This window comes from Pavona decussata, unplaced genomic scaffold (assembly GCF_977016875.1).
Source record: "Pavona decussata unplaced genomic scaffold, jaPavDecu1.1 SCAFFOLD_192, whole genome shotgun sequence".
Taxonomy (NCBI): Eukaryota; Metazoa; Cnidaria; class Anthozoa; order Scleractinia; family Agariciidae; genus Pavona; species Pavona decussata.
In genome coordinates this window covers 483216-495826 of record NW_028145601.1, presented here as the reverse complement: position 1 = coordinate 495826, position 12611 = coordinate 483216, and the positions used below count along the sequence as shown (strand labels likewise).

At 37.4% G+C, this 12611-nt stretch overlaps 1 protein-coding gene and 1 long non-coding RNA gene across 2 annotated transcripts; both read left to right on the top strand.

The window, feature by feature from the left end:
- The first annotated feature begins 902 nt into the window (after positions 1 to 902).
- On the top strand, positions 903 to 3016 carry LOC146462019 (uncharacterized). The gene is made up of 4 exons (XR_014857242.1): positions 903 to 974; positions 2261 to 2368; positions 2467 to 2520; positions 2891 to 3016. It is a non-coding gene; the product is annotated as an uncharacterized LOC146462019 (long non-coding RNA).
- A 5660-nt stretch (positions 3017 to 8676) lies between these two features.
- On the top strand, positions 8677 to 10329 carry LOC146462018 (neuropeptides capa receptor-like). The gene has a single exon (XM_085086147.1). The coding sequence runs from the start codon at positions 8752 to 8754 to the stop codon at positions 9772 to 9774; it is 1023 nt and encodes a 340-aa protein (XP_084942273.1). The 5' UTR covers positions 8677 to 8751; the 3' UTR covers positions 9775 to 10329.
- Positions 10330 to 12611: the final 2282 nt, after the last annotated feature.

Below are 12611 nucleotides of genomic sequence, written 5' to 3'. Positions count from 1 at the left end.
AGATAGCCTTTTCGTTCTCTTTTCCTTATTCCCCATTCCAGAATAGCGATTTCCCACTGGTTCAAGTATTAAAGGGCATTTGACACTCTTCTGCGCATGTGCGGAGATTTGATTTCTGATCCGACGGAACAGTTTTCAAAGTAGGCATCTGCGAGGAAAATCTTTTTCCATCCACCTTGTGAGGCTTTTAGAAGTGAAAATAACGATATCGAGGAACTGTTTGGTCATTTGTGAGGGATTGTAATCGCATATTTTGTATTTTTATTTGAATATCATAGAGAAAATCGATGTCCTTGAGAGGAGGTATTCGAACCGGGTCTGGACCAAATATCTTACAAATACAAAAGGTCAAAGGCCAAACAACGAGGTTTTAGAACGCACGTGAAAACTTCAGACTGCCTGCGGTTAGCGCTGCCGCGCAGTGTTGATTATTACGATTTCCTATTGGTTAAAAAAAATTGTTGTCAATCACCATCGCACATGCGCGTTATCGTGACAAAGGCCCTTTATAATATTCCGCGGTAAATGTCTTTGATCGAACGTAAACTATTTCACTTAAAGTTCTCTTTTCCTCTTCTTGATAATAATTACTCTGTCGGTACGTATATCAACACGTTATCAAACAGTTGATTGAGGTAGCTCGTCAATCATTAAAGTTTAATATGCTGTTTAATTTTTTAACCTATAAACGTCCTTTTACGTTGTGTGCCATCGAGGTTTTCAGCTCATAAGGCTTAGTTTAGTTAGCATATAGCCGCCGGTGAAAATAACACTCAGCAGTGCATGCTTATTGGCTCATTAACAATATCTTTAGGAAAACAAATGGAATGAGAGTCGATCCGTTGTATAAAGTTTAACATTGAATAATTACGCAAATTACTTGTTGATAACTTTTAAAAACATTCCTGAAACGTATTTGGGCGGATTGTGCACCTCCGGTCTACGGCATACAGAAAGGTTTCCTAATCTACACGGTAGGACAAATGAATCATTATTTCATATATTATTGCTTCAATTTTTCAACTTACGAAGCACAAAAAAATTCTTAACACAGATCCCATCATAAAAGAGCAGTTTTAATTTATTTTTGCTCCCCTTTAAGACCGCAGGTTTTGCTCTCTTACGTACATATAAAGTACGTATTTTCTATAGATTTTACCTCACTTTCTGTTGAGTCCAGTTTTAATCTCTGATGCGTATTCTAAAACTTCAATCACTGGGACTAAGAAGAATGAGTAGGTTTGAAGTCTTTGGTTATATAAGTGTTTTATATTCAATATGTTGCTGTTAAAAGACTGTTTGTTCTGAAAGAGGATGCTCTCTGATTAGTTGTTAGTTGGATATTTTGACGATTAATAGAAGAGTTTTCACAACCTACTTAGGGGAATAATCAATCCTTAAAACTGAAATAATTGTCGTTTGGCAATTTTGCCTTTTGATCGCTTGGTGTTAACGTCAGCTTTGATCAAGGTTCAGTCATTCATTTTACTGATGCAAAGAAAACTAATGAAATACGGTAATGATTGAAATTACTGGTGTTGAAGTAAGACTGTGTTTTTTGTTTAATATGTTGCTGTTTGTTGCTGACTTTTGTTCTGAATTAATAAAAGGGGATGTTGTCATTAGTTGTTCAGATTGCGTATTTTGACGATTAACGGAACAGTTTTCACAAGTCAACTAACCGCGAGGAACAGGAACAATCAATCACGAAATAGAAATTTTGATTTAGCTTCGCTTTGGTCAAAATCCCCTTCGGCTTCCTTTATAGCCTGGGGCGGGCGGTCAGTGCCCGCATTGACAATCACAACATTTTGTAATATTATATCAAACACCACCAAACTTCTGTCTTTTCATAAAATGTATTGGATAACAATGTGACGTGAAGTTTCCTTGGCAACAAGATTTTGACAGCCATATTTTTCCAACCAAGTGAGGGCATAGAATAAACAGGGGGAGTGAAATGGCTTAATTCATTACTCCTTGGTGCGTTTTATGTCAGGAGCTCATAAGCTCCTGTTTATGTTGACTGTGACACCACTCGTTGACCTGTTGGGTCGAAAAATCAGGGCTCAACGATGTCACTGGTATGTGGTCTTTGGCCCTCAGTAACTAAGCCATGAATTGGATCAGGCTCGCTTCACACTCTAATCACCAAATGGCCTAAAAAATAGTTCAATTGAATAAATGAGAAAACTTAATATTCTTATGTTGCTCAATCATTGTCTTATTTTCTTATTTCTCTTTTTGTCTATTTCTTTAGGACAAAATGAAAGCTGCCCTGCTACTGATTATTATTTTTGTCTTTATGACAAACGAAGGCACTTGTAGTAATCGAAGACTAAAGTTAGCTTTAAAACATTTCAAGGAGGTAACTATTTGCAATAACTAAAGAAGATAGGAAATTTAATGCATTCCAGACGCGTTTTGTAAGGCTAGTTTTGTTTCTTTTCTCTTGTGTTTAAGAAGCGACGACTTTTGGACAATCACAAGAATGGACTGAAAATGTTTGATTTGCATAAGGTATTACCTTTAGTAACTCTATTGTTTTTGCATTTATGATGATGATGACGATGATGATGAGCTTTTAGTGGCTAAGCACAATTACTGACTTTGAATGACAGAGATTTCCATCGTGAACCCACCCTCCCCACAAAAGAATTCAAAGTACTCGCTCTTCTTCAAAATTTTCTGTTGGGCTGCAATCCCCGAAACCCAATTTTTAAATGGGGACAGCGTGTGAATCTGTTGGTGTATTCATTTAGATGAACTGTACTTCTCCGCTTCTCCGCTCAGAGATAGACTAACCCCTGAGGGGCCCTAATGAGTGTGTGATAAATAAATTAATTCACTGGAAAAAAACAGTTTTCTCTGCATTTGGTCTTGATTTCAGGGAGCCCGCATGCGCAATGTGCATAATCCCAGTGATACATGCTGTGGCGCTGGCTGGGGTGGCGGCTTTGGCTTTGGTCGTTGATCACGACGCGTTCAATTGAAAAAGTGCAGAATTTATCTCCATATATATAACAATAAACATGTCTGCTCTTAATGGTGGAATTAAAAGGTAGTTAACTCTCAATGTTGTCTTCTTTGCATCTTCTTAGACAGGAGGCGGGGTTAGGGGGGAAATTTTCCACGACGACTTTGAACCTGAGTTACTCTCTTTTATAAATGAGCAAAACTGCGTGACTCTTAAGGACGTTTTCAGACATTTATCTGGAAAAAAAAAGTGATTTGGCTAGTTAGCGTCCATTAACTTTGATGTTACCATAGCAAACAATTTTTGACAGGCAGTTTTTCTTAAGAAAATGGAAAATTACCCGTCTTACCATATCTTTTATATTTTTAGCTTATACTAGTGTTCCTTTATTGGTTTTGATTACTTTCGTTCAATTTCGGCGCTTTCCTGAATTCTTTTGGGAAATCCAGAAATCCAAGATGGCGGATCCAAGAAAACTGCCATTTGGCAATCATAGAGTAATGATGACATCATATGACGTTATCACATCCCGTTGTGGACCTCAAAGGAAACGTCTTGGAGCGTACTATCTTTCGTTCAAGTCTCATTATCATAGCTTTTATACCTGCGAAGTTATAGGGAGTGGGGAGTCGCCCATCCCCAACGCCCTTTCCGGCCCAAGAAGACGAAAATACGTTGGACTAGATAGGGGTAAATTGTGTTTAAGTTTCTTTACAACATATTGAGGTACGACAAATCGCATTGTAAAGAGAAGCAGGGATATTAAATGGAAGAGGTATCGAACGCCTGGCAATAATGAAGTAACGATAACGGTCGTTTTTTCTAGGGCAGGCAGAGAGGAGAGTCCAAGGTTTTCAAGTAAGTTTTAAAATATGAGAAGTCCAAGGACTACTGCAAAGCCGATACAGCGGGTAAATGTATTTTAAACAAAATTTCTGTTGGCCACACCAACCTTCTTCGGATTTGGGATGGTACTAAATTGCAAGTAGCACAATTGTAATATTATTATGGAAAATGTCGCAATGCACAATTTAAGGTGTAGGCAGAAATGACGTGAAATAATAATGTAAAAGAATGCATTTACTCGTTGAATGGGCTATGCTGTAGTCATTGGTCTTCTCATAGTTTAGCCGATTAGACCTCTCCCGAGATCCAACGTTGACTAGTAGGCAGAATCTTTGTCCACGGTTTTTTGTAGTTTATTTGTAAGTTTTTAAAATTGGTTTTCATGTTTAAAATAATTACTTTGGGGTTATGGTAAAATATTTAACATTGTTAGCGAAACTTTTTAAGTCATATAATTAAACAAAAATGATCTAAAAGACTAACAATGTATGCCAGATAGAAGTTTAATTATCTTTGAAAAAAGATGCGTGGTTACTACCATATTTCTTTGGATTTCAATAGCCCTTACTAATTAAGATCTACTTTTCTCGCATAGTTATATGTAATGTTTAAAAAACGAGCAGGAGTGTTTTATCGAGTTTTTGAACGGCTTCAAAAACATTCCTGGAAAAGCGTGTGTCAATAGAGTTCATAACAATGATGTTTTTGTGAACGTTGGAAATCAGTATACAAGAAAAACACCGCATACTAATGAGGAATGTTTTATTAGTCTGAAATGTCAGCCGTCTCCTCCCCCTAACCCGCGCCCCCTGCGGGTTAGGGGGAGGAGACGGCTGACATTTCAGACTAATGTTTTATCAGCTGGTAAAACACCGCATACTAATAAAGAGGAGGTTTATCGATATAAAGTCACTGCACAGTAGCAAAAGAAGGAAGCAGCTCCACCTTCTTTAAGTGACTAACTAAATGACTTTTATTATTATTAAAACAGTTAATATTACTGCAGAAAGAAAAGTGAGTCAACTGATAAACTGCATCTTTTTCTTGGAAGAGAAATCAATTTTGATACATTCAAAAAAGCTCTCTGTATTGTGATGATTCAGTTGAATAAGCTACTTTAAAAGATTATGGAGCAAGACATCATTCCAATTTCAGCATAGCTACCTCTACATTGTGCCACGGTGTGATCGTGCTGGTATATATACTTAACATAATACAGTGCTGTGTATGGTGTTTATACACGTGCAGAGGAAACAAAAATAAATATAATTAAAATTAATTACGCGTTAAAATGTGCCCGCAGGGCAAGTTTGAAGGGGGCCTCTCATTGTATATTTCGAATGTTGAGTGGCAGTTCATTCCACTCTTTTATACTTCTTGGAAAGAACGAGATCTTGTATATCTCCCCCCGTTCGCTAGGATTGATAAGTGTAGCCTTTGATCTCGTATTATGTCTACGTGGTGGTATTCGCAAGTGTTCTGCTATTGTGATTTCGTTCCTGACTTTTAGTGACCCTGAGAATATTTCTAACGGCGACACCTTCTTCGTCTCCCGAGATGCCCATTTTAGGTCACCCAACAATCCGGTTACGACGCTGTCCTCTCTGATGTAGTTGCTCTTCACAAATCTGGCAGCCCGCCTCTGAACGGTTTCGATTTCCTTTATATCTTTCTTTAGATGAGGGTCCCACACTGCCGATGCGTGGTCAACCGAAAGAGAGTGCCAGTGGAACGAGTCAATAACGCAGCACACACCTGCAGCTGGTTCGCCTTAATAAACTTATTTAATGACTCGAAACCGGCACTGTCCGATAAATAAAAACTAATTTTTTTGCATCAAACATCATTTGATTTACAACTGTTACTTCTTGAAACACACTGGAGCCGAATAAAAAGAAGTTAACTTATTGCCGTGGTGCCAACAATATTTTTCATAGCATGCTGTTGTGGCATGGGCCTAGCTAGAATGTTTCGTTGAATTATTAATGATGAAGAAAACTGATGCATTTTAGTGGTTTTAACGGGGAAGATTGAATGAATGTCTGAACAGGTGCCGGCTCAAAATACGTGTAAATTTACTTGAAAATATAACTCACAAAATTATAATATAGTGTATTGACGAGTGTTTTCTCACCACCTACTGTATATTACAAAACTTTACTTCGCAAAATGGTGTCGTAAATTCAGTTATCTCGATGTTATCGCCTCTCCAAGATCTTTTAAGGGTACTTCCTGGGTTCGATAGGGTAAAAAAGAGAAAAAACATTTTTTTCGACCAAATAGAATTTGGGGATTTTATCTAACATTTACTGAAAAAAAAATTGAAAAATATTAAAAAGCGCGCGAGATATTTTGGAAAACGTATGTCCATCTAAAAGTAAATAAATAAAAAAGGTGTCATAATCTTCTTAGTGCGAGACGCCCCAGAGGAATTTTCGCGGCAAACGCTTCATCGGGGAGCTCTTATTTCAGAATAGGGATATTTTGTTTACATCTCGCCTGCAGAAAATTTCTCACTTCGAATTTTCTATTCTTTGCCGGCGCTTCCCACGTGGAAAAGTCATCAAAAAATGAAAAGAGCCTGTGGATGAAATCCCGGAAGATGCCAGGGCCTAAGAAAAAGGGAAAGATAGGTTTCAGCGAAGATCGAAAACGTGATCTTGCAGAGAGCAACAAAGGCTCTTGGTTCGACCAAGAAACTCTAGTCGACGTTAAAGGTTCTGTCGAAGGTGATCACGAAGAACTGGAGCAGCGGCCTTCAATTTAATCCACTGTTATTGGATCAAGTACACAGAGGCCGATTGCCGTGCAAAAGTCCTGCAGCCGTAACTTTGCAAGCGTCCTGTGAAAATATCAAATATCATATTCTTCATCCTCTGGGCCGATTTCTTTCTTCTGCAGCGAGATAAAACCAAATAACGTTTTACTGCGCGTTTGTAATGGAACATTGGAATAAAATCAGCAAGAATTAGACCGATGAAATAGAACTCAACAGAAGCGTACCAGCCCACGTGTAATACTGGAGATGGCGCGTTCTGCGTGGCCCTTTCTCTCGCTTTTTGCTCCGCTCCACGCTATCTTGAATATTTCTTACGAAGAAATCACCATCGTACCTAAATAACACTAAAAATGCGATTTTCTTTCATTATACATTTCCTTTGATACGAAATGAATAATCTCTTTAGCTTGAAGCGTAAATTACATTACACGCAATCAAAACGAAGAACCAACTCAATAGATTTCATCTCTGTTATCAGTGCACTCTTCCGAGGAGTGCACAGTTAGGCAAACTCTCCGCTGACGCGCTTCTGGTTTCGTTAGCCTTGGTTTTTCCCCGTTTTCCTGGTTGATTTTTACGTTTTCCTTTCGCCACTTTCCCCATCTTGCTCGATCGCAACAGCGGAGTCTAAAACGTGTCTGCAACGCGATACTTTTTCCGCGAAATTCTGTGCTATTGTTGTTGACGCCATGGGGTCCTGTTGCTCGATTGGCTCGCCACCTAATGAGGTGTCATAATCTCCTGTGGAGGCTTGTTTTTCTTGCAAACCTTTATCGAGCGAAAACTCGCACTTGAATTTTGGCAGAGTATGTCGACTTTGAACGAATTAATAGGGTATGTATTTTTGACGGATTGTCGTGAAATTTGGCCAGAAGATTCGAGGAATAATGACAAACAAAAAGGTGTCAGGGAATTTTGATTTTCAAAATATTTTTCCCGTAGCGACTGTTTACGCAACACGACTCAAATATTTTTTGCTACTCAAACTTCAGACGTGGATATCTAAATAACCAATCAGAATTTCGAAAAAGCCTGACACCTTTTTGTTGATTGATGCCTTGTGAATAACACTGTGCAGCGATTTCGTTCTTCGCGCGGTGTTCGATAACCGATTAATTCAATGGAACGACCATCGGTCGATTCGAGGTTCTACTGGCTCCTGGCACTTAAAAAAGGAAAAGATCGCTCAATTATATTTTTTATAGGAAACTACATTTATTAAGCTTTATAATGATATATAGTTTGTTAGAGGTTTATTAAAACTTGCGCGCGTACGATTTTTTTTCCAAAGGACACCCGCGAACCCAGGAAGTATCCTTAAGTATTTTATAATTATTTGTTTATCAACTATATATTTAACAAGGAAGCCTTTTTACCAATTTGGTTTTCATAGGGGCTCTTAAGACAATAAATAAACTAAACAATACTAAACTCTAAAAGGCAGCAAAATACAGCAATATAAATTACACAAGAAACGTTATTCCTTTCGATATAATTCGATTCGATATAAATTAATTGGTTAACTTAGAATAAATAATTTCATCTTTTAACTTAAGTTTTTCTTAACTGAACATGTTAGGTGTTTAAGTCTCAGTCTTATAATCATTTATTTATCAACAAATATTTAACAAGGAAGCCTTTTTACCAATTTGGTTTTCATAGGGGCTCTTAAGAAAATAAATAAACTAAACAATACTAAACTCTAAAAGGCAGCAAAATACAGCAATATAAATTACACAAGAAACTATTCCTTTCAATATAATTCGATTCGATATAAATTAATTGCTTAACTAAGAATAAATAATCTCATCTTTTAAAGTAAGTTTTCCTTAACTGATCATGTTAGGTGTTAGTCTCAGCCGATTCAATGATTCGGCATTTCAGATCTACCTTCTACCTCCTTTAATTTTTAAACTTATAGTGGTTGTACTTGATAGAACGTGGGCAAATTTTCATTTTGGAATGTGTTGACTTCGTAATTTTCTATTCAATTGCTGATAAGCAGGTGGTCAAAGATTTAAATAAATTATAATGAGCTCACTACAGACAATTTGAAAACCGTTTTAATGACACCCAAGTTTTCGCTCAGAAGCAATTGGTGGTAAATTAGTACAAAACACACGCGAGCACACATCGAAGAGAGGAAATCATGAATAACTCCACAGAATGTTCTCCCGGCGTATCTATAGCATTCACAAGTATCCTATCAAGCGTCAGCTTCGTAGCTTTAACAGGGAATTTTCTTGTATTGGTTGCATTTATCAAGACCTCAAGTCTGAAAACAAGCCCTAACTACTACATCGTGAACATGGCGGTTTCTGACATAGTTGGTGTAATACTCAACTGGCCCCTTTATGCCACCGAAGGGATGTTACAAGCTGGGGAAAATCTTATTGAAGACCCCAATGTTGCTTCTTTACTTTGCAAGTTGGGAATTTATTCACGAGCATTGTCGTACGTGGTGTCTATATTAAGCTTGATGCTTATCGCTGTGGATAGATTTATTGCAACCGCATTTCCACTGAAATCTTTCAAGATAACCGCAAAGATTCGGGCAATTTTTCTGCTTCTTAGTTGGTGCCTCCCAGCAATCTGCATTGTTCCGTACTTTGTTTATTCTGAAATCGTTGAAATAGAAAAACATACTTTTTGCAGAAATATGATGAGCAGCTTGGCGAAGAGCATCTACCAACTCGTGAGTTTTGCGTTGGTCTACTTGGCACCACTGGTTTCAATATGTGTTCTTTATTCTCTTATCATGAAGAACTCAAGAAGAATTGCAGAGCAGCTCGATAACTGCGAGCAAAGAAGCAGAGTCTTCAAGAAAAAGAGGGAAATGCAGAATCAAAACATGATGAAAATCTTTGGATCGATCGTTTTGGCACTTTTTACGTGTTGGACACCGCTCTATGTCTATATGTTCCTCAAATCGCAATCTCCATCCATATTTATAAAGGATAAATGTTTTTTACTTGTGGGTTTATTATATTATATATTTCCATTGCTCAGTACAGCGATAAACCCATTTATCCTAATTACCTTAAGCTCAAGCTATCGAGCAGCTGTTAAGAGCTTGTTTTGCTCTCATTTTGCAACATGTCGCTTTGGTCATACGGCGGCAAGAGATGTTGCTCAACACGGGCAAAACATCAAACTTCCAGAATTAATTTAAACTTTCCACAATAACCATTCAGAATATAAACTTAAAATATTAAAAGCGCTTCGCATAAACTGCTGCAAATAAAATAAAATATTGCTCGTATTTCTATTCTTTAACACGTGTGTTAAACAGTAAAAATATAGGAGCATTGTAAAGAATCACACCGTGATAGTCTTGTTAGGTTTTATTTGGTTTGTTTATCGTCGGTGTTGGGAAACGATGCAAAGAGTATTTTATTTATGATGAATAATGAGATTAAAAATATTTTAAAGTTCAATGGTTTACCCTTCTACTTAAGTTTTTACTGTAGTACTGATCTAGCGCTGATTAAACGTCGTTTTCTCATGGTATAAATTTGGTACGAGCAGGTGTTCTGTTTTGGACTGTTTCTCAGGAAACTAATGTTCTAATCAAGTATCCTGTGACATGGGTCTTTCCCCAGACGACAATGCAATGAATTCTTTACATGAAGTCATGCTTTATTTTAGTTCATTTGACCTACGTTAAACTCTCGCTGGTATTTGCCTTGAAATGCATGGCTATTCTCCTTATTTTTAAGTATCGCCGATTTTGGACAAAATTCCATCGTGTTTCTTACCGAATTCATACCTGCTGATATTTTTACTTGGAGTAATTTATTTCAAAAATAATATTCCAAAAGACCTTTCATTTGAAGGTGTCTGTCAGTGTAAATACGTTTTGTTGTATGTCCACGTACTGTATATTCAACATATTAAGGTTTTGGAACTTGTAGACATGTATTCTGTAATTTAAGGAAATATATAGTACCGCCTTTCCGGCTTGGAAAGTTTTTTTTGTTGTTGTTGTTGTTGCAATTTCAATTTCAGATTTTACATACTTCTGGCTGTTAGCGTATTACTTTTATCGATCAAAATATTTATTGTAATTTCTATATTTCTCCCGTTTTGTTATTTTGGCTGGACGTTTTCATGGTTTTGAAGGACATTACGAATCTCAAATCTGAAAGGGAAGAAACGTAATACGAATTCCGTTAGCAACCAATCATATGAAGGCTTACGTTCGCCTACATTAACAGTTGACGAGAGTTTGACAGTAGGTTGCAGTTGTCAATCATACTCCAGCCCACATATTTAAGCAACGCAAGAAGATTCGATTCTGTAAACTGAGCTATATGGTAAACTTGTGAAACCAGTAAAGAAGTTGAACGAAGATACCAGCGTGTTTGGTGTGTCTTATTTGATCCCCAAAGTTGGACGCTACTGCCATACTAATCCTATTCCTATAACGGCAAATGTGAATAGAGTTTGAGTCGCAAATGTATACATAATTAATGCTGTGAGGAAATCTGGCCCTCAGTTTCCCATTTCAAGCTCTATCAGTGGTGCTTATCGAGTATGTAAACTGACTGGGACCTCGATCACATTAATCACGAAAAAATATACATAAAAAGACTAATTACGAAACGAAACGCGTTGCCTTGCGATACGATAATCAAATCCCAAACTACGTGCACTGGGGATCCGGAGTTACCACTTCACCCCAACCTTTCCTGTTTCTCATTCCCATTTCTGTTTCCTCTTTTCTAAGTGACACTAGAATTTCTTTTCCTCGGTCTGGGTAACATACCGGTTTTCTTGTGCTTTTCTTTACTTTTTGTTGATTCCCTTCTGAATCAGCTGGGTGCATGAAAGAGTGAAGTCACAATTTGCGTGGGCCGGGGCTTTTTGTCTATATTATTTGTTAAAAGAGAATGTTATACTAAGTGTAGAAAAAAAAAAGTGCAAAATGTTAACAGAGCTATACCTCGTGGTTTTTGTGTACAAAGCGGCCCAGTTATCCAGCTGAATTGCATGCCAAAATAACGTTTCTTTCAAGTGATGGTTACATTGGCATCAAAGCTTTAAGTGAGCCTTTGATGCGGCAACAACGCAGGGTGATATTATTTGTTTTACACAATGAGAAAGTTAAAATCCGCAATATCTTGTACCGATACCGAAAGGAAAACACAAACGCAAATGTTTAGGGATTTTTTTTTTTTCATTCCATGTACAAACATAAACGTTTTACGAATCCAGTTATAAAGCTGATCTGTAGTGCGTCTGGTTCAATATACGGTCTTGCAGTCTGTCTGGTTTAAATACGGAAACTAGAAGGGGTATCGAATGGTCTTTGCGAGCATTTAAGAGCATGCGAGCACGAGCAGTGATCAGATTGGTCTTGCGAGAAGCGAGCATTTTAGAATAAACAACTGTAAGCAGCAAGGACTTCGTAAATTTTCAGTAAGCAGCAAATTGTTTTTTTTTTTTTTAATTTCACCGTTTTTTAAATATTTATTTTTAAAAGAATGCGGCTAGTAGTATGAGTGACAGTACTAAGCAATACACCGCAACACTCAGTTACATCTTAAGAATAACATTTGTTAACTTATTATGTTTTGTGGTGTGCTTTCAACTGAACTTGACAGCCAGATTCATAAGATTTCAAACATAAATAGATTTATTTCTGTACCACAAAACCTACAAAGCACGATTAACGTAATTTCGAGCAATCTTTAAGGTGAATCCGAGCATGCGAGCAATTGCAAAATTGTGCGAGTACGAGCAAGCGAGCACTCGTTTAAATTTAGCGAGCCAATCTAGCAATGGCCAAATTTTGCGAGTACTAGATAATTTTAAGGAACCATTCGATACTCCTAATAGACGAACACGCATAACTGCCCCTGATCTGAGACGCACAACACTTCCAAGTTCGCCCAGGACGATTATGCGTCTCACTAGCCTGCTGATGTCCCCATGAAAAGAAGAAAAATCTCTTCCACCTTGGAAGTTTCCAATAACGCAGTTTAGTTCAGTGGGGGCACAATGCAT